The sequence below is a fragment of the Phalangium opilio genome, unplaced genomic scaffold (assembly GCF_054372755.1).
Source record: "Phalangium opilio isolate 3A_F unplaced genomic scaffold, DU_Popi_V2 ptg000039l_1, whole genome shotgun sequence".
Classification (NCBI taxonomy): domain Eukaryota; kingdom Metazoa; phylum Arthropoda; class Arachnida; order Opiliones; family Phalangiidae; genus Phalangium; species Phalangium opilio.
In genome coordinates this window covers 931099-958204 of record NW_028324162.1, presented here as the reverse complement: position 1 = coordinate 958204, position 27106 = coordinate 931099, and the positions used below count along the sequence as shown (strand labels likewise).

Genomic DNA, 27106 nt, shown 5'->3' with positions numbered 1-27106 from the left:
GAGATTTTGTCTCGAGAGAGAAGGGATTTTGACCGGGGCCAGGGTCTTTTGTCTTGGGGGTATTTAGTACAAATATACCCTGGCTTATAACCCTGTGAAGACCAGCTTCCTTACCTATCAAACACTAATAGCGTTTTCCATTTTTCTAAGACCATACGATACACAGCAACCCTCCAGTGTCTTCAGAATATGATTAAACTTCAACACCAATCGTGTTACCTTGGACTAAGTAAAGCGAAGTTTCTATTATTAGTCCAAGGTGTCACACCATCAACTCAGATTGTCCATCACCGATCAGACTCAAGTATATTCGCTTCTGACAACAATTCCCAAAGAGCTTAATTCCGTTGAAACCCCGCATCCTTTGTGACGATAACACTTCTACCAGTCAATGTAACATAATCTAGGAAACCTTTACCTTTGGTGATACGTTTTTAGCTTTATATACTGCTTACTATATCTACAAGCTGAGGATTGCCCTCTTCTGTTGGTCTTGGTGATATGGTTTTGTTGAGAAATGATAATTTCCCTTAGGCGAAAATACTGACACCAAATATCCTTTAAGTTATGTTCACGAATAACGTTTAATTGCAATTCAGTAAATGAAATCATAGGGTAAAATTGACTAAAAAAATTTACACTATAATCCATTATCCAGCAGAAATCTTATTTTTGTTTGTTCTGTGAAAGATTATGATATATGTTTATCACTTTTCCCGTGAGAAGTCGCTTGAAACCGGACAAATCTGTTATACCGCCACTTTTAAAACCATTATGTGGGTTTTTCTAAATTCTAATTCAAGAAAAGCAATAAAATTATATCGGTTGCCTACTTTTTCCCTTATGTGTGCTTCAAACACCAGACTCTAACTTTTAATAGTGAATAAACAATATTATCTGTAGCATTTAAAGGTTTCTCGCGGTTTATTTGAGTGCGTTCAGCTAAACCACCGAAAAAAGTGGTTAAATGGCTGGTCAGCCGTACCATAAAGAGAACAATGATGCCGTAGTAAACCGGTGCATTGATGTTGGTTGCTGAACGCAGTCATTTCCTTTTTAGACGCGAAAAAACAAGTAAGTGGTTTTAATACGGAGCTTCTAATTTTATTTCCTTACGTTCTTAAACTCAAAATTACTTATCTTATTTTACACTCTCTCCGCGACACATAGTTTATATCTATAGTTTAATAAATATTTTAAAACGTTTTCTTGACCATATAGATATTAAGCCTTGGCTAATGAGCGCTCTTTACTTTGTTCGTTTCAATTGCGCGATTGCAGCTATCTGAAGAGTGCATGAATCATGCCACGTGAAGCCCTCGTCGGATGATGTGTAAAAACCTTGTGTGTTACCAACCAAAGATATTTTCATAAACTGTGGTTAGCGTCTGACACTAATTTGGCGCTAACCTCAGTTTATGAAACAAACATCGGTCTATTTTACCAGGTTTTTACATTTCGTCTGAAGCGGGTATAATTAAAAAAAATGTGGGATAATGAAACCGTGGTCAGTGTTTCACACGGAAAAGATTAAGCGTGATTTGGAACTTATCAAAGTTTGTCAAACAAAGTTTCTTTTATTACACCGGGTTTTTATATAATACCCTCTTCAGACGAGGAATAGAAACCGGGTACAATAAACCGAAGATTGTTTCATAAACCGCAGTAAGAAGTGTTTTCCATGAAAAAGGTTAAGTGGTATATGACACTATAACTATATAATTTATGAAACAAACTTTGGTTTATTATACAGGGTTTCTAATCCTCGTCTGAAAAGGGTATTATACAAAAAATGGTATAATAAATGGTACTTGGTTTTATAAACTGTTGTTGTGTTTCACACTAAAATTATAACATGTAGTTTGGCGCAAAACCTCTGTTCCCTCCGCACCAGAGTTGCCACGAAATCTCATTTCAAGAGTCTCTATTTATTTCCAAATTTAGTTTCAAATGGATAAATACTTCAGCGTGAGTGGTGCACATTCCACCGTTAATGTAAATTTTAACGGTGCCTTAGCCAGTGATACGGGGCGGGGGCGAGGAAGGGGGCGTGGAACCGGAAGGGGTCAGCCGGGCGCGGGCAGCGCACAAAATTTTGGCCGTAGCGGCGGCATCGGTAGAAGACGCCGATGCAATCATTGTCACCGCTACGGCCACCTAGGCCGTGATTGCTGGGGTCAACAAGGTATAGTAATTCATTCATTGCTAAACGATATAAAATGCTGTACGTATTCTAAAATTTTATTATTAATAAAACAGGCCCACGAAGCCAACAAGTGGCCACGCAAGTCGCGGCGGAGGGGGCGGCGCAGGGGCCGGTGGAGGGGGCGGCGCAGGAGCCGGCGGAGGGGGCAGTGGGGTCCCAGTTGCCCGTGTCATCGGGGGCGGAGGGCACCCAGGTGCCCCTACCGATGGATTCTGAGGGGGCGGAGGAGTCCCAGGTGGGGATGGAGTTGGGGGAGGCGGCGGCGTCAGAGGTGGCGCCTGTCGGTGAGGCGGCCGCTCCTAAAGACGCCGCTACGGTGGAAAAGCTCCTTCAGGAATTGAAGGAGCAGATGGATTCGTAAGTAGCTTTACAGGTTCTACCAGAGGGATTCTATCAAACTATTATGACTAGTATTAGCTAAGGGCATCTAAAATTATAAAATTAACCTAAAAAATTAAGTGTTGGGCACAAAACAAATATAAGGTTCGAGATAGATGACCAATAGACCATTCCTGTAATGCCATAGGAAAGTAAACAGCACATAGGCAAGCCCGCCATATTAGGCTAGTTTCCCTCCCGATAAGAAGCACCACAAGCGCCCCTGTGAGTTGGTTTCCCGGCAAATATTTAATGGAATGGTCTACAGGGAAATTTTACCAAAAAGCTTATTTCATCAATACTTTTTCTGCTGTGTCTGATTTTAAAAGACGAAAGCTTTCCATTAGTAGACAAAACATTGATTTTACATCTTTAAAAGGGAGAATACAATGGTCAGACAACCAAAAATAACTTTGAAATCATTGATAAGACTTATACCAATTAATTGATTGCCATTTTAAAAATTTCAAAAGTGTGCTCTCTAAGCATAATTCTAATTTTGGAGAAACGCTAACTGTACTTTCATGAAAAGCAATTAGTAATCAAAAAGGGGTGCTTAGAGTTTGCCTTTGCTTAGCAACAGCGTGCACTTTTAATCGTGGGAAAATAGGTTTTGAAAACAATACAGTAATGTTTTCTCTAAAATAAGAGGTTTGATTAGAGATATTCAAATTTTGTTAAGAAAATTACAATTATATTATGCAATTTACTTCAGGGTTGGCAAAAATCCGGATTTTTCTTGAAAAAGCCACTGGTATGGTTTTTTACTGGTTTAAACCGGATTTTATTGGTTTTATCTGGCTTTTTTAAACTACTCTCTAGTGTTTAATTTTAGCACTTCTTTTTACACTTAGTGCGATAGTTGTCTTTTACTAGGTCCTCTGATTGAGAATCATTTTTATTGTACATAAAAGTTGATTTAACTATGGACATTTCCCTTAGAGATGAGTAGGGCCCCTGATTTAATCGGGATTTTTCAATCCAACCCGATGTATATCGGGTCGAAAAATCCTAGGTGTGGTTTGGTTAGAAAATTACTTAAAACGTTTTGCTGGTCGGGTCGGGTAGGGTTTTCATACCGTCTACCCGGGTAGACATTTTTATTATCTTCAATAGGGCAGGGTCGGGCCCAGGTAGGCTTTTTTATGATCTTCAATTAGGCAGAGTCGGGCCCGGGTAGGCTTTTTTGTGATCTTCAATGGGGCAGGGTCTGGTAAAGATTTTTCTAAACGCGCGGTCCGACCAAACAATTTAGCGTTACGAAAAATTGAAGTGAGTCTGACGAGTTTCGGGTGGGGCAGTGGGAGGAGGGTGCGTCAAAATAACCCACAATATATGGGAATGGACTATTTCGATGAAATAAAGAGGAAAAGACATGTGGGTCAAACTTTTCCTTCCATTTAACTTTATGGTGCCTGCGCTGTACTCTATTATTATAATTATTGAAAAATCCACTGGATTTTTCAACGTGGGTTAAACCGGTTTAATCCAGGTGGATAAAACTGGATTGGATACCAGCGTGCCAACCCTGATTTACTTAGACCATTCTTAGGCTTAGAGAATCGACTTTTGATACCTTGAAAAATAATTAAAAAGTAATTTGACAGTAGAATTTGCTGTAAATTTTATCAATGATTTTCATGTTATTTTAAAAATATAAATTTGATAAAAAATTGTTCTATGGCCAGTTCATACTCCCTTTAACAATCTTTTAACAGCTAGTCTTCTTAATTTTGAAACTTGCGCATAATTGTTTGATAATTTTCCTTTAGACTATGCCAATTTTTAATAATATATATTGATTTTACTGCAGGGTGGGAATCAATAAATAATTTTTTTTAATGGTAACTTTTTTTAATTTTGATAATATTTTTTTTTAAAGAAAACAAACCATTTTCTCATTATTACTTTTTTTCCATATTGTAATTTTTTTCCCCATTATTATTATTTTTTTTTGTAACAAAAACTTTTTTTTTCTGTTAAAAAATTTTATAATTTATTTCTTTTCATTTGAACTATTATAAGTATTATTATTATTTTTTTACCAATAAAAGAACTATTGAAAAACAAAGAAATAATTTATTTATTTATTTAAGTCAAAATCTGAACCTAATTTGAATTTTAAAATCATTCGGAAGTATTTCCTGAATGTTTCACTATGCAGGCTGGTCTTATAATTAGTAGAAGAATCGATAAAAAAATCACTTGATTTTCCTCTTCACCCTCCCTTTAATGCAATTCGAAATTTGGTTTCGTTCTCAAATCTCAATCCAAGATAATTACTCCATAGAAAAAACCATTGTAAATGGCATACAAAATGTTCCCTAGACCTGCCATAGAGTATAAATACTAGCTTGGAGAAGTTTCAGCAGAAACTTTCTATCGAGCAATGATGATGGGCTTACACTTACAGGAGCAGGCTCTGCAGGTCAGGCTAGGAAATAAGACAGGTTTACAAGTCAAAAACCAGTTTATTAATAGCTTGGACCACTTTTTTTATTCAAAACGTGAGGGTCACTGGTCCCAATCACTAGTTTATTAATTCCTACTTTTATTAAAAATTGATATGGGGACCTCTTTAATTATTTTCATTTTAACATAAATTTCGACTCCATGAGTCCAGTTGTGTATACAACACTAAGCTGAGAGAGATTTTTTTAGAAGAGAGAACGACCACAAGTCCTGGGACCAGTAGAAAAATAAATAGGGGAAGGGTCACTGGTCCCGGGACCAGTTTCATATTTAAGACATAGGGGTCACTGGTCCGGATGACTAGTTCAGAAATAAACCTTATTTCCAAGCCTGCTGCAGGTTTCGTCGTTGAGCGCGTGATCGAGTTGGCTAAATAGGCCCAGTGGGACAGTGACTGCAAGAAATAGATTTTTTGATCTACATGTGAACTAAACTGAACTGAATATTAAGTTCGTCCGGTCACGTTCTGCTGGTTGAAGCGCTTCAGACAAAGACATTCACTTTACTCGTGAAAGGTTATAGGTAAGCCTAATTACATTTTCAAGAGTTTAAGTTTTAATTTTTTCAGTTGTGGAATTTGCTAAGCAGCGTTTCAGTTCACTTGGGTTTGACGCTTTTCTAAAAGCGGACTAAGCTGTACATTGCTGTTTCTTAGCGTCTTTTTAAAGGTAAGGAAAATTTTCTTACTTCATTGTCTGTGTATTGTTTCAATTTGTGTTTTATATGAGACCTTTTTTCGTGGCTCAACAGAGAGACCTTTTTTCGTGGCTCAACAGAGAGACCTTTTTTCGTGGCTCAACAGAGAGACCTTTTTTCGTGGCTCAACAAAGAGACCTTTTTTCGTGGCTCAACAGAGAGACCTTTTTTCGTGGCTCAACAGAGAGACCTTTTTTCGTGGCTCAACAGAGAGGCCTTTTTTCGTGGCTCAACAGAGAGACCTTTTTTCGTGGCTCAACAGAGAGGGGGTCCTTTCTTGCTCTAAAAGAAGCTTTTCTGGCTTTGAAAGAGAACTAAAATGGTTTCTCAACGTGCTAAGAAACAAAAAGAACGCCTAAAACATATAAAGCGAATGGCGTTGAAAGACCAAGCTCAGGCTAGGATGAAAAAGATTTTGGAAAAATCTGCAACAAACCGAGTTAGGTGTAAAAGGTACTATTTAAAAAAAACACCTCTCTCAGAGTAAAAAATCGAGTGATGGCCTCAATCGCAAGTCATTACTGACAAGTTCAACAAAAATACAAAAGGTTTTTCAGGCCCCTAAAATAGGTGGCGCTTCGCGACAAAGAAAAGGTGGTACGAACCCTACCAACTATTATGTTAAAAAAATCTCCTTCAACAAAGGAATTTTTAAAACAAAAAATAAAAAGATGATTGCCGAAAGTTTCAAGCGGTTTTTGATCACGCGACTTACGGAACGGTTGATGACGACAAAAACTTCTGCAAATTCATGTAAAAAGCAAAGTTCCAAATTTACATCCCACAAACTCCAATGCCAGTTTCTATCTGGAAAAACATTTCACTTAAAAAGGCAAATATATTCGGCCTTCCAGGCAAGACGTTCGTTACTTATTGAAGATTTCAAAAGTTTTGCCAAGAAAGTGCAAGAAATTGGATTGGTAGATAGTGACAATTTTATCAAAGTCATTGGAGGAAAAAGGCTTCACAATAGTCTTGAAGAAGCTTTTTATCACGAGACAACATATTTTACTTTGGGGAATGATGGCAGAATTTTAAAAAACGAGGACCACGAAACACGTTTTGAAAAGATTTTGCAGTTCGACGAAAATGGTCTTCTAATAAAGGTGCTACGAGAAAGCTCTCGTAGCGGCGAAAATGTTAATGAATTATGGGTTGATGAAACTGGTAATTTTATTGACCAGAAAAGACTGAACAGAGGCATTGAACGCTGCTTGCAAGTTAATGATTTCGGTGTTGTCACGAATCTATTCAATGCAGTAGAAAACGTTTCAAAGGACAAAAATCCCAAAGCGAATATCGTAATTAACGAATCTGGGTTTATTGAAACCAAAGAAAAAGCTTCTTATTGGGAATGCAGTGACATTTGCAACGTTAGAGAGCGGACTATTTTTAAAGTCATAGCTTTCATTAATCAGGCGGCAAAGGCCAGTGATAGCGTCTTAAATGAACTTTTGAGTTCTGATTTTGACGTTTGCTCCTACAAAAATAAGTTTTGCCAGAAATCCATTGTCAAATTGCCATCGGACGATTCAGATTTTGAAGTGCAAGTTCTTCCGTATCTTGGTCATTTCTTATATTGCTCTGAAAGCGAGGAATGCCAAAGTTACTTGAGAGCCTTCAGAGAATTGGCTTCGCATTACTCGGGGATCAGAACAATTTTGAGTAAACTCTACTCTGTTCGAGCGTTGCTTAGCGCTTTATCAACATTGACTGATGAGATAGATCATGGTGATTTCGAATCTCTTCAAAATGTTATACCCAAAATGAGAAAAATTGTTGAGGCACGTGGCTTGAAAATGTCGAATGCGGAAAACGAGGCGGCGAAAGGCGATGAAAGTGATATAAGGCCTTGTCTCGATGAGAGTGAAATCTTGGCTTTCTACAATAAACAATTTGCTAGAGCTGAGCGTGATATTAATGAATTTCACGACACATCTTGCGATTGTTGCGCTAGATTATTAAAAAATTCAGATTTGAGGACAGTGGAAAAACTGGGATGCACTTCAGTTTTTGACAACCACGCCTTTCTCATTTTAAGAGCTGGTTTGCTATTGAAAAATCCTGACTTTAGAGAAATGGACATGCTTTTATGCCCTTATTGTTCTAAAGAGTTGCGAAAGGGAAAAATTCCAATTAGATGTTTCCTCAACGGCTTGGGAGTTGACGTCCCTCCGACAGAAGTCACGAGTTTGAACATGTTTGAAAAGGCCTTAATTCAGCTTGTGAAAGCATTTCACACTGTGGTCCGGTTAGGTACCAAAACTAATTCCAACATGCAGTTTGGTGCGGTGAAAGCTTTGAAAGGTAGAATCATATACTTGCCAATTCCAGTCCAAAAAAATTTGGATATGATACCAACAGCACTGCCTAAAGATCACGAATTGCACGTCTTGGTTAATGGTCTGCCCACTAGTGACAAAAAGGTTTGGCAAAAAATTGTTCGCCTTGATGCTTTGAAAAGGGCCGTCACTGAGCTGAAAAAAATTAATCCCCTGTACAAAGACATAGATATTACTCAGATCAATGAGGATTATATTTATGGCACCGAAGAGATTAACGGAACTATTGAACATGAAAATTCATTAACTCCCGATGAATTAATGGTAAAAACGGATCCGCTGGCGCTGTTAAACAACCTCGACGAGGTCAATAAAATCGGCTTCACTACAGTTGAAAAAAATCCGCAAGCGGAATCGCACCAAATCGATATCGATGTTATCAACGATGGTGTGATCGAATCAAATCTTTCGCAAGACGACCGTTATAAAATTTTAACTCAACCTGAGGCACTGTTGCGAAAACTCTCAAAAGATGAAGTGAATGAGCTGTACGATCACTATACAATTCACCCGGTGAATGTTCAGCCGTCAAAAGATTTGTTGGCTTCTTACCAAATGAAGCGTGTCGAAGCCGAGCCTATCAGTAATTGGGACAAAAATCTAGAATACATGTCATTCGTGCACTTGTTCCCAATGGCTCGCTATGGCAAGCACGACGAAAGACCGTTTGGGAAAATGACGGAAACTGAATACCGACTTTCTCGTCTTTTGAACGCGAATCCAATGTTTAGACGAGATTATGCGTTCATGTTCCATTTATACCAAGAGGCCGAAATGAAATCCATTAACAGTAGTTTGAATTACGTTCTACGAGTGAAAAAACCCATGAACGTATCTGTCAATAATCTCGTGAATCAAGTTGAATCTCGAGACTCCGAGCTCGAGAGTAATTTAGCGACTTTCATGGGCCACATTCGAGGAACTAAGGATTATTGGTATAAAGTTCTCAAATGTGTTTTGGCCATGATTAGAGAGTATGGCCCACCTACTTGGCTTTTAACCTTTAATCCGGCCGAATAAGATGACATTGAACTTCACGACCACCTACGACGGGTGAATGCTGACGTGCCAGGGATCGAATCTATGTCGGTGGCTGAACTATTAAATTTAGATCCACTTAGCGTCAGTTTGCATTTTCACAACAAAGTGAGGTCGCTACTAAACAACTTTGTGCTATGTAAAGAAAATCCGGTTCTTGGACCGATAGCGCATCATTTTGTGCGCGTCGAGTACCAATCTCGCGGCTTGGCGCATTATCATTGCTTGTTGTGGGCTGAGGAAGCTCCCATGATTGGTTCCTGTTCGGCAATAGCTATTTTGGAGTACGTGCAGAAGTATGTCACGTGTTCAATCCCAAAAGCTGCTGAAAGTCCAGAACTTTACCGGCTAATAAAAAAATTTCAAACACATAAATGTTGCAGCAGTTGCTACCGAAAGGTTAAGAGAGGAAATAAGGAGCTGAAAGTGTGTCGCTACGGTTTTCCTCGAAACGTAACAAACGTTGCGACTTTGAACTCTGTTGAATCAGTTACGCGTCATCGTAAAATGAAACGAGGCCAAAAACGTTTGTACGATTTGCCCAGAAATGAAAACGAAGTTTTTATCAATGACTACAATCCGGCATTACTTTTGGCATTGAAAGCCAATATGGATTTGCAGTTTGTCGCCGATTCCTCGGAACAAGTGGCGATATACGTCACGTCGTACGTGACAAAGGGAGATCGGGCTGAAATGGATCAGTGTTTCGCTGAGTTGGCACACGAAAGCTTGTCAAAAAGATTGTTCGCTTATGGACTGAAATCTTTCACAAATAAGTCGGTCGGAATTTACGAAGCTTTGGACATGATGTTGGGTCAGAAATTGTTTCAAAAGTCTGACAGCACCAAGTTTATTAACACTAACGTGAAAGAAAACCGATGCAAAGTTTTGAAATGTTACAAGGATCTTGCACGCTTGAGGGAAATTGATCCTGACAGCGAAGACATTTGCCAAAAAGGGTTTGTGGACGACAAGTATCCCAACAGACCCGATAGTTTGGAAGATTTAAGCTTGCGAGAGTTCGGACGGTTTTACGATTACGTAAAGTACTCGGAGGGAGCGAAAAAATCTGAAAATGTAATCGAGTTGAAAAATAATCTCGGTTTGATGAGAAAGAGGATTAAGCCCTACATAATAGAACATTACGTTCACGACCCAATAGAGGAACCAGAAAAGTACTGCCACGCTCTACTAATTCTGTTCAAACCATGGCGAAACGAGACTGAGTTATTGGGCGAGTTTGCAACCTTCGCTGAAGCTTTCGAAAGCACATTATCAACGCTAAAACCCATGAGAGAATACCACGAGAAATTCTCGGTATCCAAAGAAGTTCTAAAGAAGCGCAAAGCCTCCGAAAAGGCTAAAGAGATTGCCGCGATTTCGGATGCAGAAAGCTATGACGATGAAAATGCCCTTCAAGGGAATGAAATCGTCGTTGAAACAGAAAATGCGATGCATGATGTCGAAGCCGCTATGGAAATTGATTTCGAGGGCACGGCACTAGACCAAGTTGCGTTACTCAACAATGATCAAAAAAGGGTTTATGACAAAGTCATGGATCACTTCACTCAAGAGGGAGGAAAATTTGAGAATTTCTGCCACTTTGTATCTGGTCCGGGCGGCACTGGAAAGTCCTTTCTTATTGCTACTATCGCCAACGCCGTTAGACGTCACTTTAAAAATGCCGGTAGCGTCGCGATAGCCGCTCCTACGGGCTTGGCTGCCCTAAATGTCAACGGCGTAACGTTGCACAGATTACTTATGTTGCCAGTAGAACATGGGCGTACCGCGGAATACCATTCCCTCAATTCCGAAAATATTTCCATTATGAAACAAACTCTGGGAAATTTGAAACTCTTGATTGTCGATGAGATTTCTATGGTGTCTTCGGTACTACTAACTTACGTTCATTTGAGGCTAAATGAATTTTGGGAAATGAACAAGCCTTTCGGCGGTGTGGTTTGCGTTCTTGTTTTTGGAGATTTCTTCCAATTGCCGCCTGTACAGGGTAATCCTGCGTTTTTAAAAGTCACTTCCCAGGAAGCTAGACTAAGATTTAATAGCATTGGAGGCACTGATCTTTGGAAGTATTTCGGATACGATGAACTAACGCAAAACGTTCGTCAGGCGGACGACCGAGTTTATGGCGACCTTCTTAACCGAATTAGAGTCGGAACTGTTACGAAAGATGACGTTTCAACCTTAGAAAGTAGACTAGTTACGGGAGGGAACAAAATTCAGGTGGCTATGAATCTTTACCTTAAGCTGGTTAAAGAAGGATTTCATCCCATCTGTTTGATGCCGAAATTGGCCATGTGCGATAAATTCAACATAAAAATGCTAGAGGAAAGCCGACAGAAAGTTGAATGCGTTCAATTTGAAGACAAACTCGTTGATTACGACAAAAAAATTGCCAAAAACATTGTCAGGAGATTGAAAATGTTAGACAATGAGCCGTCAAAAACTGGAGGTCTAGAGAGCAAGCTGTATCTCTGCGTTGGATCTCGAATAATGGTTAGGAGAAACATCAATTTTGAAGAAGGTGTTATTAACGGCACCATGGCCATTATAACGGGATTCCAAAAGAACGACAGTGGGAACATCACTGGTATCCGTATCAGAGTAGATCGGGAACCAAGCGACGAGAACAATAAGCCCGACTTTTTAGTCGAGAAAATGAGCGTCAAGTTCTTGCTAATGACCAATTTATACGTCAAACGAACGCAATTTCCGGTAATCTTGGCATATGCCATTACTATACACAAAAGCCAGGGAATGAGTTTAAAATGCGCAATTATGGATTTGGGATCAAATTTATTTGGAACTGGCATGGCATACGTCGCTTTATCGCGAGTGACTTCCTTGGCCGGTCTCCATCTCTTGCAATTAGACCCGAATAAAATTACGGCAGATGGACGAGCCATTGCGGAGTATAACAGGCTGCGTCAAAAACACAGACCTGATCTTCCACTTATAGAAATCGTCGGGTCGGAAGGAAAGAGAGGTACAAAAAGGCCGACGTCGAGGTGTATTTTAGAAGTTGAAGGAGAGAGATCTGATGAAACGGCAAAAGAAAGACCAAATAAAAAGATCAGACTAGGTCTTCAGAGTATAGACATTTTTCCCTTGAAGGGATTTGAAAATGGAGATGGAGTAACGTGCTACGCAAATAGCGTTTTGCAATTGTTGTTACTGATTCCGGAATTAAGGAACATTATTAAAGAGCACAAAGGATCATTGAGCGATAAGCCCATTTTGACTTGCCTTCGTAACACTATTGAGCATGTTGAAAATTCCAATGAGAGTTTCAGCGACGATGGTTTCAATTTGCGAACGGCTGTTGGGTTGCCTTTTACCCACAACGAACAGCAAGATGCTAGTGAATTCTTATGGGTTCTCTTGCCAAGACTTTGCGAAGAAATGGAAACTCCTGACTCTAACGCTCTACGGGAACTATTATGGACAAAGTCGCAAAACTTTACCAAATGCCCCAGCTGTCACCTGGAAAAAAGTTCTGGAAACATTATCCAAAGCTGCATCTTCACTCTTCCTTTGCCAAACCTCTGTAAAATTGATTGGAAACTATTAGTCGAAAGGATGAGACCAACAATGATGCCTTGCGAAACTTGTAAACGCAGAGAGATTGATGAACGTGATGTATTGATTTCAGCCGGTAAGTACGTATTTCTGTGGTTTCCAAGAGATACTGTAGTAAATGGTCACCCAATTAAGATTTTAACCAAAATATCTGGATTCGAAAATCAGAAAGTGGTTTTAAACCACAGCGTTTACAAAACTAGGGGCGTGATCATTCATAAAGGTTCTTCTTTAAACCAAGGTCACTATCTAAACTTTATTCGAAAAGATAACAGCTGGTACGAGGTTAGTGACACAACAATCACCAAGCGAGACAGATTCCTCAGTAACTTGACTGACGTCTCAATCATCCTTCTAGAGAAAGTCTATCTTTTTTAAAGAGAACCCAGCAAAACTGGCGTTGTTCAGGGTGATCAATTAAAAGTGGTAAATTAAGGAAACATGGGAAATTTGCCCTTGAAATATACGCAGATATTGGCGTAAAATGTTACCGAGAAAATAATGAAATTGCAGGGGAAAAACTTGGGAGAAATTGTGGGGAAAAAACTAGGAAGAAATTGTAGGGAAAAAACTAGAAAGCAATTGTTGTAAAATAACGGAGATATAAAGGAAAATATAAATTATCTAGCAAATACTCCATTCAAATATTAAGTAGGAACTTTATTATAATTTCATGGTTTCTGAGTTCAACAAAACTAATCAAAATCAAATGTTATAACTTCACTATTGCGAGTTAAATTCCAGCAATTTTGAAATTCATCCAAGATACAGGAAATAGTTATAGTTATAGAAGTTATATACAAACCCCCAGAAGTGAGATGAGACTAGAAGTGAAGGGCTCTAGCATTGATAGTAGATCCTGGCACTAGTGAACAAATTTGAGGATTTTACGCCGCTTCCCAAGCGCTAAAACTAGAGAGAAAAAAATTGGTCGAGTTCCAAAAACATTTCCTACCCCTTTCCCCTCAACCTAAAGCGGCGGAACACGGACCCGGCTCCTTGAATCTAGTTCGGCCGTCTACCACCGCGAGCGTCTCACGTTTTGGAGGGAAAATTCTGAAACCGCCACCAGAGGGCCAACCGTTGGTGTGTTATCAAGAATATTCACTTTCGCCGAGTGAAGAATTTGGTTAGCTCAGTACTTCTGGTTTCATCTCACTTCTGAAACCCCCAAGAAACTAATTCCCTGGCGACTATTGCTATTGCTAAATATTCCCCGCAAACGAAGAACGCTTAGGAATATTCCAAAATGAAACTTTTCCGTTTTAATTTCAATATATCATTAACATAGTTCGCAAAATCACCAGCGCCAATTAAATCTAGGAACATTAAATTATATAATGCTGCCAAACAAAACAAGGGGATCTAGCTCATAATTAAGCCATATCACTTGTGATCTCTCGCCATCCCTGATTCAATCAATTTTCTCTTACTGAAATATCCTCTAGTATACGGGTGAATTGGGGGGGGGGCGGGCGGGTATTTTTCCTTTGCCAACGATGCAACGTGGATCACACTTGTCTAAGGCCATACTTACTTCCGTTAAAAAGATACTGCGGCCATAATCTTCCAAGCACGCGCCTAGACAATCCTCTTTAGGCTCTTTCCCTCTGACCGCTTCAATCTCATTTTTCTCTCTCTTGAGGCTGATTTAGCACCGTTAAAAGTATTATAGACATCGTCTTCAAGCTCTTCTACTCATGATGCATTCCTCAAAAATTCTCATTGATATATGTATAGAGTGTACACAACAAATAAAAAATTTAATTCTACATTTCAAATACTGTCATTTTTAAACTAACTTTATATATAAAATACAACATTATACTTATCGAAAACTATGTTATTGGATATGAGTTCATATAATTAACGATACTTAAGTACTTCTTTAAGCTATTAGAAATAGATCAACCCCAAATGTATGTCAGTACATAAAACATGAAATTATTCAAATTTTAATTACATTAAGACTGAAGGGACAGATATTATAAAAAAACGTCTTGGTTTGGACCAAGGCCGAAAAAACAAACGATATGTCTGAGGTTTATCAATTGACTGAAGTTTCAGATATTGCAATTTCTTTTTAAATTATTTTTATTCCTTTAATCCTTAATCAATATTTGATTCAATCAACTGATTTTTACTGTTAATCGATCTATTCCCTCTAAATTAATTTAAAAAAATACATATCTACGCTTTTTCAAGAATAATTCCATTTTCCGAAAACATTTTATCATGAAATTAATTATTTTGAAGGGATTTCGTGTCGATTCTCTTTAACTTCTAAGCACCTTGACGGACACAGTTTTAATTCTTGCTCCCTTGACAAATTTTCAAGTTTGCACCAAAATAGTTTAAATCTGTTGTAAGTTGCTGAGAAATTATGATAAAGAATTTATTTTGCTCAGGGTTGGCACGCTGGTATCCAATCCAGTTTTATCCACCTGGATTAAACCGGTTTAACCCACGTTGAAAAATCCAGTGGATTTTTCAATAATTATAATAATAGAGTACAGCGCAGGCACCATAAAGTTAAATGGAAGGAAAAGTTTGACCCACATGTCTTTTCCTCTTTATTTCATCGAAATAGTCCATTCCCATATATTGTGGGTTATTTTGACGCACCCTCCTCCCACTGCCCCACCCGAAACTCGTCAGACTCACTTCAATTTTTCGTAACGCTAAATTGTTTGGTCGGACCGCGCGTTTAGAAAAATCTTTACCAGACCCTGCCCCATTGAAGATCACAAAAAAGCCTACCCGGGCCCGACTCTGCCTAATTGAAGATCATAAAAAAGCCTACCTGGGCCCGACCCTGCCCTATTGAAGATAATAAAAATGTCTACCCGGGTAGACGGTATGAAAACCCTACCCGACCCGACCAGCAAAACGTTTTAAGTAATTTTCTAACCAAACCACACCTAGGATTTTTCGACCCGATATACATCGGGTTGGATTGAAAAATCCCGATTAAATCAGGGGCCCTACTCATCTCTAAGGGAAATGTCCATAGTTAAATCAACTTTTATGTACAATAAAAATGATTCTCAATCAGAGGACCTAGTAAAAGACAACTATCGCACTAAGTGTAAAAAGAAGTGCTAAAATTAAACACTAGAGAGTAGTTTAAAAAAGCCAGATAAAACCAATAAAATCCGGTTTAAACCAGTAAAAAACCATACCAGTGGCTTTTTCAAGAAAAATCCGGATTTTTGCCAACCCTGATTTTGCTCAAACTAATTTATAAACTTATGTCGTCTACTTAAGACAAAGCAACAACCTCGGTCATGTGTGGTTTCTTTTAATAGGTAGCTCTCCTTTTATGCACTGGAAAAATATGACATCGGTATAAATATAACCAAAGGAAAAGGTAAATACTTCTCAGTTCCAATGACTTGTTATTTCCCGAGGAAATAAAATGGTTGAACACATCATACCTTACCAGTTCTGCCAAGGACCGATCACACAGAAATTACATAAGGAGAAACTAAAACACAGGGGCGATGCCGCCATTGGGGTCTTCTCCCTCTCGCCTAGAAGCACCGCTATAGGCAGTGCGAGTTGACTTGGCTCCCGCCTGTAGTGAACTTTGGCACCGTCTGGCGATGGCCCTTGGTGCAAGGAAGAATACCCCAATGGTCGCCTCGCCCCTATGTGTTTTCCGAAATGGTCTCTACGCCTGATAAAATGATTACGCGTAATACGTAACCGGTGTACAAGTTGCGCCAACAATGTAGTAAGGGGTTCCAAATCTAGATTGAGTTATGGCCAAGAAGCTTTGATGTTCGGAGAGGGAAACTGCAGTGCAACCTTTCTCTCATAGTCGCGACAAAAAATGTAACATTTCGATATTCGAAGTTAAATGTATAAATTCGTGCCCCCAATATATGCATCCACTATTAAATATTTACATTTTCCTTTCGAGTTATATCAAAGATCGCTTGCTCTTTTTAGACACTTCGTATAATATTTCAAATATTCAATATTCATTCCCCAACACGTACTCCCTTCAAAATAATTAATTTCATGATAAAATGTTTTCGGAAAATGGAATTATTCTTGAAAAAGCGTAGATATGTATTTTTTTAAATTAATTTAGAGGGAATAGATCGATTAACAGTAAAAATCAGTTGATTGAATCAAATATTGATTAAGGATTAAAGGAATAAAAATAATTTAAAAAGAAATTGCAATATCTGAAACTTCAGTCAATTGATAAACCTCAGACATATCGTTTGTTTTTTCGGCCTTGGTCCAAACCAAGACGTTTTTTTATAATTATACTCGCCCTGAAAAATTTTAGTTTTTGTTAAAACCAATTAGCTAGGCAGCTAATATTTGCATTCGACTAGTCTTGTAATATCGAATACATTGTTTAATATTTGAAGTTGTTATAATTGATGCTCAACCTGTATGTTACTTGAAATATTCAAAGTACAAATTCTAAAGTGATTTTCGTTGAAAATGTATTAAAGAAATTTCAATACTAGGTATCAGTATCCTTTACTATAAGCGAATGAAGCCTCGAGTTAAGGCTTGATCGTCGCAAAACCATCGGGTCTCGAGTTAAGGTTTGATCGTCGCAAAAGCGTCGGACCTCTTGCTGACAGGCGGTTAAGCCGACTCTCAAACGTGCTGGATGAGGGTCGTATTTCATTCGTGTCGTAACAGTCGGTAAACCAGTGGGCCGTCGTCCCACCGGGCGGACATTTCGATTCTCAAACCCTTACTCTACCAGCCCTTTACCGACGATTTACCGTTCCTATACTAAAAAGCCGCGAAATCGTCGGATTGAGCGCGGCTTTAGGTAGGCATAATGACGCCGACATATAGTCGGCCAACAGTCGTTTTATAGTAGACTCAAAACAGTAGGAAAACCGGCGGGCCATCGTCCCTCCAGGCGGACATTTCGACTTTCAAACCATTACTCTCCCGACTTATTAGTGACTTTTTACCAACTCGTCGGTAACACACAAAGCCGACCATGTAGGCCCTACGTCGGTAGTGCTACTGGGGTAAAGGAGGCGCCATACAGATCGCATCCTTGATGGCCTGGAACGCTTCCCGCTGTTCTTTCCTCCACTGGAACGGAACGTCTTTCTTCTTAAGATGATTTAACGGGGCAACGATCTTTGAATACTGCGGGATGAATCGTGAGTGCCATCTCGCAATGCCCAGAAATATTTGGATTTGTTTAACGTTCTTTGGGACGGGAAAGTCTACTATAGCCCTAGTCTTGGAAGGATCAATATGAATCCCTCGTTCATTGACAATATGCCCTAACACGGTCTTTTCGCTTTGCGCAAAGCGACATTTCTTGGTCTGAAGCGTAAGTCCCGCTTCAGACAGTCGGTGAAAGACATATTCCAAGGCTTGCAAATGGTCTGCCCAAGTACTGGATGGAATGACGATGTCATCCAGATAGACACAGATGGAAAAGTGATGTCCATCCCTGAAGAATTCGTCGATGAGTCGTTGAAACGACGACGGCGCATTGCATAGACCGAACGGAAGTACTTCGAACTCGTACTTCCCCGCATGCGTGATAAAAGCAGTCTTTGCTTTCGCTTGCGGATGGAGATCGATCTGCCAATAGCCGCTCTTGAAGTCCAGTGCTGTAATGAACTTTGGGGCACCCATTTTCCTTAACAGTTCCTCTATTCTCAGAAGCGGATAAGGGTCCTTCACGGTTACTTTATTCAAAGCGCGATAGTCGACGCAGAAACGTATCTTTCCGCACTTCTGGTGGACAAGTACCACCGGCGACGCGTAAGGACTAACGGATGGCTTCACGATTCCGTCGCGGATCATTTCGTGAAGATGATCTTCAATTATCCGTTTTTTCTCGTCGCTAACACGATACGCGCGTTGACTAACGGGAACATCGGTGGTAGTATGTATCTCGTGATAGACTAAGTTCGTTCGACCCGCTTTTTCCGAAAATATTTTTGGAAATCTTAACAATAAAGTTTTTAAGTCTTCTTTCTGTTTAGGACTCAGTGTAGGTGACGCGACAGCTTTTTCAACGTCTTCTATAAACTGAGGGGTTGGAGTTTTCAACCCAGGGAGATTTCACACGAATGGAAACGTTGTTCCGTCAATCTGACACGTTTTTGTACCAAAGTCCAGAATAGCCCGATGTTTATAAAGGAAATTCTTTCCCAAAATAAAATCGTTTGGCAACGAGGGAACTACGTGAAATTCCTGCTTTAGTTTCAACTGTCCAAAGCGGGAGTCTATTCGCGCGCGTCCCTTCGTGAAGGTATAACGTCCATCGCCTAACACTATACACTGAGCCTCTTCTTCTTCCGAAAGTACTAAGTCTGGTTTCAAGGTTCTGACTAAATTGCGCCACTGATATAAGCTGATAAAACAAGCATCAGCACCTGAATCTAGTCTGGTCGCGAAAGTCCCATGCGAATACACGGCATCTATGGCCACGGGAGGATCAACCTCACAGCGACGCACATCTATAGAGCCAATTTCCATAGGGGGCTTTAGTTTCTTCCTGCGGCGGGAAGACGTTTCCCTTTTGGTCTTCCCGCTTTCGCGCTTCCCGAAGCGTGCTGCGGCGCGACTTCTTGTTTGCTCGGACAGGCGGTAGCATAATGTCCTAAGAATCCGCACTTATAGCATTCTACGCGACTTAAATCGTTTTGCTCTGTCTGAGCCGATGTAGGTCTATTGGAAATTCTTGCGTTTGCTGTCGCAACCTTTGATGTCGCACCTCCCCCCGGCGGTTTTGTTAAAACTGCGGCGGTGGGAGAATTTCTTCTGCACTGTCTCTAGAATACAATGAGCTAGAGGGGGTCGCTCGTAAAATTTCTTCGGTTACGCGGCCCTTCTCTATGAAACTGCGCATTGTCCTTATGCTATCGTGAAAGACATGGATACGTAATTCGGGGAGGATATTTTGCTTGCAAATACCGACCAGTTCAGAGTCAGTATACGGAACGCGTAGGTTCTGATTCATCGCGGTAATACTCGCGATGTACGCGTCAAAAGACACACCACGGGTTGTATAAACTGCGCTATTTCAAGACGGAGAAATTCCTCCGCTCTACCCGAAAAGAAATAGTCTCTAAACGCGCCTTTTACTGTACGCCACGTTAGTGTCTGATTTGGCCTATTCAAGTCTCTAAACCAGATTAATGCACGACCCCTTAATATTTGGGGTAGAAGCGCGATAATGTCATCTCCCGTCATGCTGTGATAATCCGCGAATTCCGTCAAAAACCGAAGGAATTCCGGCGCGCTTTCACCTTCGACACCACTAAATATTAAGTGAGGGGGCGGTTTTGGCCTACTTTTGGCAGCTGGTCTAGTGCCTACATTTGCTAACGTAGTTGCTAGAGTTTGAATAGTTTGTAGCCAAATATTTGACGCTGCACCTTGCGGTGGCGGCGGCGGAGGTGGGATTCCTCCAGCCGCTTGTCCTTGTCCATGCGTAGGACTAGTACCAAGGCTTGGAGGAGGAGTGTTCCTCCTCGGGGGAGTATAGGATCCCGGTAACTGCACGTTAATCGCGGCGATTAAAGCATGCGGATCGGCGGGATTCATGTCGCGACAGTTAATGAGTTCAAGCAATGGCACAAGTAAAGTTCACAAGTACGCGTTAAGTATAAATGGTAATGGTAGTCTTAACGGGTCCTGGCAAGCTCGCCACTTTATGTAACCGTAAAATTTAAAACTAGGAAAGGGGCCTAATTTCACGGCGCATAAATATAATTAATTAGAAACTAGCAATTAAGAAATTCCCAGGTCACCCGTTTAAAGGTCTTATTGACCATGACTTTATATTTACCAAGTAGTCCATCGTTGCAGGAAGAATAACGCAGATGTATATCAAAAATTACTTGAATTTATTTATAACAATAAACACGTCTGTTACAGAAATTGACTGCCCTTTAGCAGGCGGCGGCCGGGGTTTTTATTCCCGCCAACATTAGGTTTTTTACCTTTTACTAAGAGCTAGTGGCGCTTAAGGCGCCACTTGTGAGAAAAATTGTAACTGAGAAAATAGAGGAAGCAGACGACTTCGGGGGAATGTGGAGGTCGTCGTTACAACTTTGAAAGTAAATAAAGCTTCATTTCATTTTACGTTATTGTAGTATATTTCTATGAGTATTTTTTGGTTATAAAACAAACATAAGTTTAATCAAAGTTTTCAATTAAGAAACTATTACTCTCTTGACTGCAATAGTTTTAAAATTTATATAATTAACATATTATTATATAACATGGAAGAAGAAATATACCTATGAGTGTAAATTAATTTGCCTGAAATCTGAAAAGGTTTTTGGCGAAAAGGGTGTAAATTCATTTACCTAAGAAGCGTAAACCATTCATCTAAGAAGCGTAAATCACTCATCTGAGGAGCGTAAATCCCTCATCCAAGGAGCGTAAATCACTGGCCTAAGGGGCATAAATCACTCTCCCAAGAAGCGAAAATCACTCTCCCAAGGAGCGTAAACCACTCTCCTAAGTGGCGTAAATCACTCTCCTAAGTTCTGTAAATCACTCTTCTAAGTGGCGTAAATCACTGGCCTAAGGGGAGTAAATCACTCACCCAAGGAGCCTAAATCACTTATCTAAGTGTTGTAAATCACTCTCCTAAGTAGCGTAAATCAGTCGCCTAAGTGGCGTAAATCACTCGCCTAAGTGGCGTAAATCACTCGCCTAAGTGGCGTAAATCACTCGCCTAAGTGGCGTAAATCACTCGCCTAAGGAGCGTAAATCTCTCGCTTAAGGAGCGTAAATCACTCGCCCAAGGAGCGTAAATCACTCGCTCAAGGAGCGTAAATCACTCATCCAAGGAGCGTAAATCACTTATCAAATTGGCTTAAATCACTTATCTAAGTGGCGTAAATCACTCATCCAAAGAACGTAAATCACTTATCTAAGTGGCTTAAATCACTCTCCTAAGTGGCGTAAATCACTCGCCTAAGGAGCGTAAATCATTCGCCTAAGTGGCGTAAATCATTCGCCTAAGTGGCGTAAATCACTCGCCCAAGGAGCGTAAATTTCTTGCCCAAGGAGCGTAAATCACTCATCCAAAGAACGTAAATCACTTATCTAAGTGGCGTAAATCACTCGCCCAAGGAGCGTAAATCACTCGCCCAAGGAGCGTAAATCACTCGCCCAAGGAGCGTAAATCACTCGCCCAAGGAGCGTAAATCACTCGCCCAAGGAGCGTAAATCACTCATCCAAGGAGCGTAAATCACTTATCTAAGTGGCGTAAATCACTCATCCAAAGAACGTAAATCACTTATCTAAGTGGCGTAAATCACTCTCCTAAGTGGTGTAAATCACTCGCCTAAGGAGCGTAAATCATTCGCCTAAGTGGCGTAAATCACTCGCCTAAGGAGCGTAAATCACTCGCCCAAGGAGCGTAAATCACTCGCCCAAGGAGCGTAAATCACTCATCAAAGTGGCGTAAATCACTCATCCAAAGAACGTAAATCACTTATCTAAGTGGCGTAAGTCACTCTCCTAAGTGGCGTAAATCACTCGCTCAAGGAGCGTAAATCACTCATCCAAAGAACGTAAATCACTTATCTAAGTGGCGTAAGTCACTCTCCTAAGTGGCGTAAATCACTCGCCTAAGGAGCGTAAATCACTCACCCAAGGAGCGTAAATCACTCGCCCAAGGAGCGTAAATCACTCAAAGTGGCGTAAATCACTCGCCCAAGGAGCGTAAATCACTCGCCCAAGGAGCGTAAATCACTCGCTCAAGGAGCGTAAATCACTCGCCCAAGGAGCGTAAATCACTCGCCCAAGGAGCGTAAATCACTCATCCAAGGAGCGTAAATCACTCATCCAAAGAACGTGAATCACTTATCTAAGTGGCGTAAATCACTCGCCTAAGGAGCGTAAATCATTCGCCTAAGTGGCGTAAATCACTCGCCTAAGGAGCGTAAATCATTCGCCTAAGTGGCGTAAATCACTCGCCCAAGGAGCGTAAATCACTCATCCAAGGAGCGTAAATCACTTATCTAAGTGGCGTAAATCACTCATCCAAAGAACGTAAATCACTTATCTAAGTGGCGTAAATCACTCTCCTAAGTGGCGTAAATCACTCGCCTAAGGAGCGTAAATCATTCGCGTAAGTGGCGTAAATCACTCGCCCAAGGAGCGTAAATCACTCGCCCAAGAAGCGTAAATCACTCGCCCAAGGAGCGTAAATCACTCGCCCAAGGAGCGTAAATCACTCATCCAAGGAGCGTAAATCACTTATCAAAGTGGCGTAAATCACTTATCTAAGTGGCGTAAATCACTTATCTAAGTGGCTTAAATCACTTATCTAAGTGGCTTAAATCACTTATCTAAGTGGCTTAAATCACTCTCCTAAGTGGCGTAAATCACTCGCCTAAGGAGCGTAAATCATTCGCCTAAGTGGGGCAAATCACTCGCCCAAGGAGCGTAAATCACTTGCCCAAGGAGCATAAATCACTCATCAAAGTGGCGTAAATCACTCATCCAAAGAACGTAAATCACTTATCTAAGTGGCGTAAATCACTCGCCTAAGGAGCGTAAATCATTCGTCTAAGTGGCGTAAATCACTCGCCTAAGGAGCGTAAATCACTCGCCCAAGGAGCGTAAATCACTCGCCCAAGGAGCGTAAATCACTCGCCCAAGGAGCGTAAATCACTCGCCCAAGGAACGTAAATCACTCATCCAAAGAACGTAAATCACTCATCCAAAGAACGTAAATCACTTATCTAAGTGGCGTAAATCACTCTCCTAAGTGGCGTAAATCACTCGCCCAAGGAGCGTAAATCACTCGCTCAAGAAGCGTAAATCACTCGCCCAAGAAGCGTAAATCACTCGCCCAAGAAGCGTAAATCACCCGCCCAAGAAGCGTAAATCACTCATCCAAGGAGCGTAAATCAGTTATCTAAGTGGCGTAAATCACTCATCCAAAGAACGTAATCACTCATCCAAAGAACGTAATCACTCATCCAAAGAACGTAATCACTCATCCAAAGAACGTAATCACTCATCCAAAGAACGTAAATCACTCTCCTAAGTGGCGTAAACCACTCGCCTAAGGAGCATAAATCCTTCGCCTAAGTGGCGTATATCACTCGCCCAAGGAGCGTAAATCACTCGCCCAAGGAGCGTAAATCAGTTATCTAAGTGGCGTAAATCACTCTCCTAAGTGGCGTAAATCACTCGCCCAAGGAGCGTAAATCACTCGCCCAAGGAGCGTAAATCACTCAAAGTGGCGTAAATCACTCATCCCAAGAACGTAAATCACTTATCTAAGTGGCGTAAATCACTCGCTCAAGGAACGTAAATCACTCGCCCAAGGAGCGTAAATCACTCGCTCAAGGAGCGTAAATCACTCGCTCAAGGAGCGTAAATCACTCGCCCAAGGAGCGTAAATCACTCGCCCAAGGAGCGTAAATCACTCATCCAAGGAGCGTAAATCACTCATCCAAAGAACGTGAATCACTTATCTAAGTGGCGTAAATCACTCGCCTAAGGAGCGTAAATCATTCGCCTAAGTGGCATAAATCACTCGCCTAAGGAGCGTAAATCACTCGCCCAAGGAGCGTAAATCACTTGCCCAAGGATCGTAAATCACTCGCCCAAGGAGCGTAAATCACTCGCCCAAGGAGCGTAAATCACTCGCCCAAGGAACGTAAATGACTGATCCAAAGAACGTAAATCACTTATCTAAGTGGCGTAAATCACTCGTCCAAAGAACGTAAATCACTTATCTAAGTGGCGTAAATCACTCAACTAAGTGGCGTAAATCACTCGCCCAAGGAGCGTAAATCACTCGCCCAAGAAGCGTAAAGCACTCGCCCAAGGAGCGTAAATCACTCGCCCAAGGAGCGTATATCACTCGCCCAAGGAGCGTAAATCACTCATCCAAGGAGCGTAAATCACTTATCAAAGTGGCGTAAATCACTTATCTAAGTGGCGTAAATAACTTATCTAAGTGGCTTAAATCACTTATCTAAGTGGCTTAAATCACTTATCTAAGTGGCTTAAATCACTCTCCTAAGTGGCGTAAATCACTCGCCTAAGGAGCGTAAATCATTCGCCTAAGTGGGGTAAATCACTTGCCCAAGGAGCGTAAATCACTTGCCCAAGGAGCATAAATCACTCATCAAAGTGGCGTAAATCACTCATCCAAAGAACGTAAATCACTTATCTAAGTGGCGTAAGTCACTCTCCTAAGTGGCGTAAATCACTCGCTCAAGGAGCGTAAATCACTCGCCCAAGGAGCGTAAATCACTCGCCCAAGGAGCGTAAATCACTCGCCCAAGAAGCGTAAATCACTCGCCCAAGAAGCGTAAATCAGTTATCTAAGTGGCGTAAATCACTCATCCAAAGAACGTAATCACTCATCCAAAGAACGTAATCACTCATCCAAAGAACGTAATCACTCATCCAAAGAACGTAATCACTCATCCAAAGAACATAATCACTCATCCAAAGAAGGTCAATCACTTATCTAAGTGGCGTAAGTCACTCTCCTAAGTGGCGTAAATCACTCGCCCAAGGAGCGTAAATCACTCGCCCAAGGAGCGTAAATCACTCATCCAAAGAACGTAAATCACATATCTAAGTGGCGTAAATCATTCTCCTAAGTGGCGTAAATCACTCGCCTAAGGAGCGTAAATCATTCGCCTAAGTGGCGTAAATAACTCGCCTAAGGAGCGAAAATCACTCGCCCAACGAGCGTAAATCACTCGCCCAAGGAGCGTAAATCACTCAAAGTGGCGTAAATCACTCATCCCAAGAACGTAAATCACTTATCTAAGTGGCGTAAATCACTCGCTCAAGGAGCGTAAATCACTCGCCCAAGGAGCGTAAATCACTCGCTCAAGGAGCGTAAATCACTCGCCCAAGGAGCGTAAATCACTCATCCATGGAGCGTAAATCACTCATCCAAAGAACGTAAATCACTTATCTAAGTGGCGTAAATCACTCGCCTAAGGAGCGTAAATCATTCGTCTAAGTGGCGTAAATCACTCGCCTAAGGAGCGTAAATCACTCGCCCAAGGAGCGTAAATCACTCGCCAAAGGAGCGTAAATCACTCGCCCAAGGAACGTAAATCACTCGCCCAAGGAGCGTAAATCACTCGCCCAAGGAACGTAAATCACTCATCCAAAGAACGTAATCACTCATCCAAAGAACGTAATCACTCATCCAAAGAACGTAATCACTCATCCAAAGAACGTAATCACTCATCCAAAGAACGTAATCACTCATCCAAAGAACGTAAATCACTCTCCTAAGTGGCGTAAACCACTCGCCTAAGGAGCATAAATCCTTCGCCTAAGTGGCGTATATCACTCGCCCAAGGAGCGTAAATCACTCGCCCAAGGAGCGTAAATCAGTTATCTAAGTGGCGTAAATCACTCTCCTAAGTGGCGTAAATCACTCGCCTAAGGAGCGTAAATCACTCGCCCAAGGAGCGTAAATCACTCGCCCAAGGAGCGTAAATCACTCAAAGTGGCGTAAATCACTCATCCCAAGAACGTAAATCACTTATCTAAGTGGCGTAAATCACTCGCTCAAGGAACGTAAATCACTCGCCCAAGGAGCGTAAATCACTCGCTCAAGGAGCGTAAATCACTCGCCCAAGGAGCGTAAATCACTGGCCCAAGGAGCGTAAATCACTCATCCAAGGAGCGTAAATCACTCATCCAAAGAACGTGAATCACTTATCTAAGTGGCGTAAATCACTCGCCTAAGGAGCGTAAATCATTCGCCTAAGTGGCATAAATCACTCGCCTAAGGAGCGTAAATCACTCGCCCAAGGAGCGTAAATCACTCGCCCAAGGAGCGTAAATCACTCGCCCAAGGAGCGTAAATCACTCGCCCAAGGAGCGTAAATCACTCGCCCAAGGAACGTAAATGACTGATCCAAAGAACGTAAATCACTTATCTAAGTGGCGTAAATCACTCGTCCAAAGTACGTAAATCACTTATCTAAGTGGCGTAAATCACTCAACTAAGTGGCGTAAATCACTCGCCCAAGGAGCGTAAATCACTCGCCCAAGAAGCGTAAAGCACTCGCCCAAGGAGCGTAAATCACTCGCCCAAGGAGCGTATATCACTCGCCCAAGGAGCGTAAATCACTCATCCAAGGAGCGTAAATCACTTATCAAAGTGGCGTAAATCACTTATCTAAGTGGCGTAAATCACTTATCTAAGTGGCTTAAATCACTTATCTAAGTGGCTTAAATCACTTATCTAAGTGGCTTAAATCACTCTCCTAAGTGGCGTAAATCACTCTCCTAAGTGGCGTAAATCACTCGCCTAAGGAGCGTAAATCATTCGCCTAAGTGGGGTAAATCACTCGCCCAAGGAGCGTAAATCAGTTATCTAAGTGGCGTAAATCACTCATCCAA

The 27106-nt window shown here is 41.0% G+C and overlaps 2 protein-coding genes across 2 annotated transcripts in view; both read left to right on the top strand.

The window, feature by feature from the left end:
• LOC149680966 (uncharacterized) overlaps positions 1-27106 on the top strand; it is a 205378-nt gene that overhangs the window by 103600 nt on the left and 74672 nt on the right. The gene's annotated exons all lie outside the window — the stretch shown is intronic.
• Positions 9178-12353, top strand: LOC149680967 (uncharacterized). Its single transcript, XM_089834474.1, has 5 exons — positions 9178-9946; positions 10091-10173; positions 10354-11133; positions 11260-11865; positions 12342-12353. The coding sequence occupies exons 1-5, from the start codon at positions 9178-9180 to the stop codon at positions 12351-12353; spliced, it is 2250 nt and encodes a 749-aa protein (XP_089690600.1).

Bases quoted from the DNA above. Each gene is read 5' to 3' on its own strand.
- LOC149680967 (XM_089834474.1), top strand. From the start codon at position 9,178: ATGTCGGTGGCTGAACTATTAAATTTAGATCCACTTAGCGTCAGTTTG. The intron at 9,947-10,090 runs GTCAGAAATTGT...TTTGCCAAAAAG, and splicing joins AGCTTTGGACATGATGTTGG to GGTTTGTGGACGACAAGTAT. The intron at 11,134-11,259 runs GTACAGGGTAAT...AACGTTCGTCAG, and splicing joins ATTTCTTCCAATTGCCGCCT to GCGGACGACCGAGTTTATGG.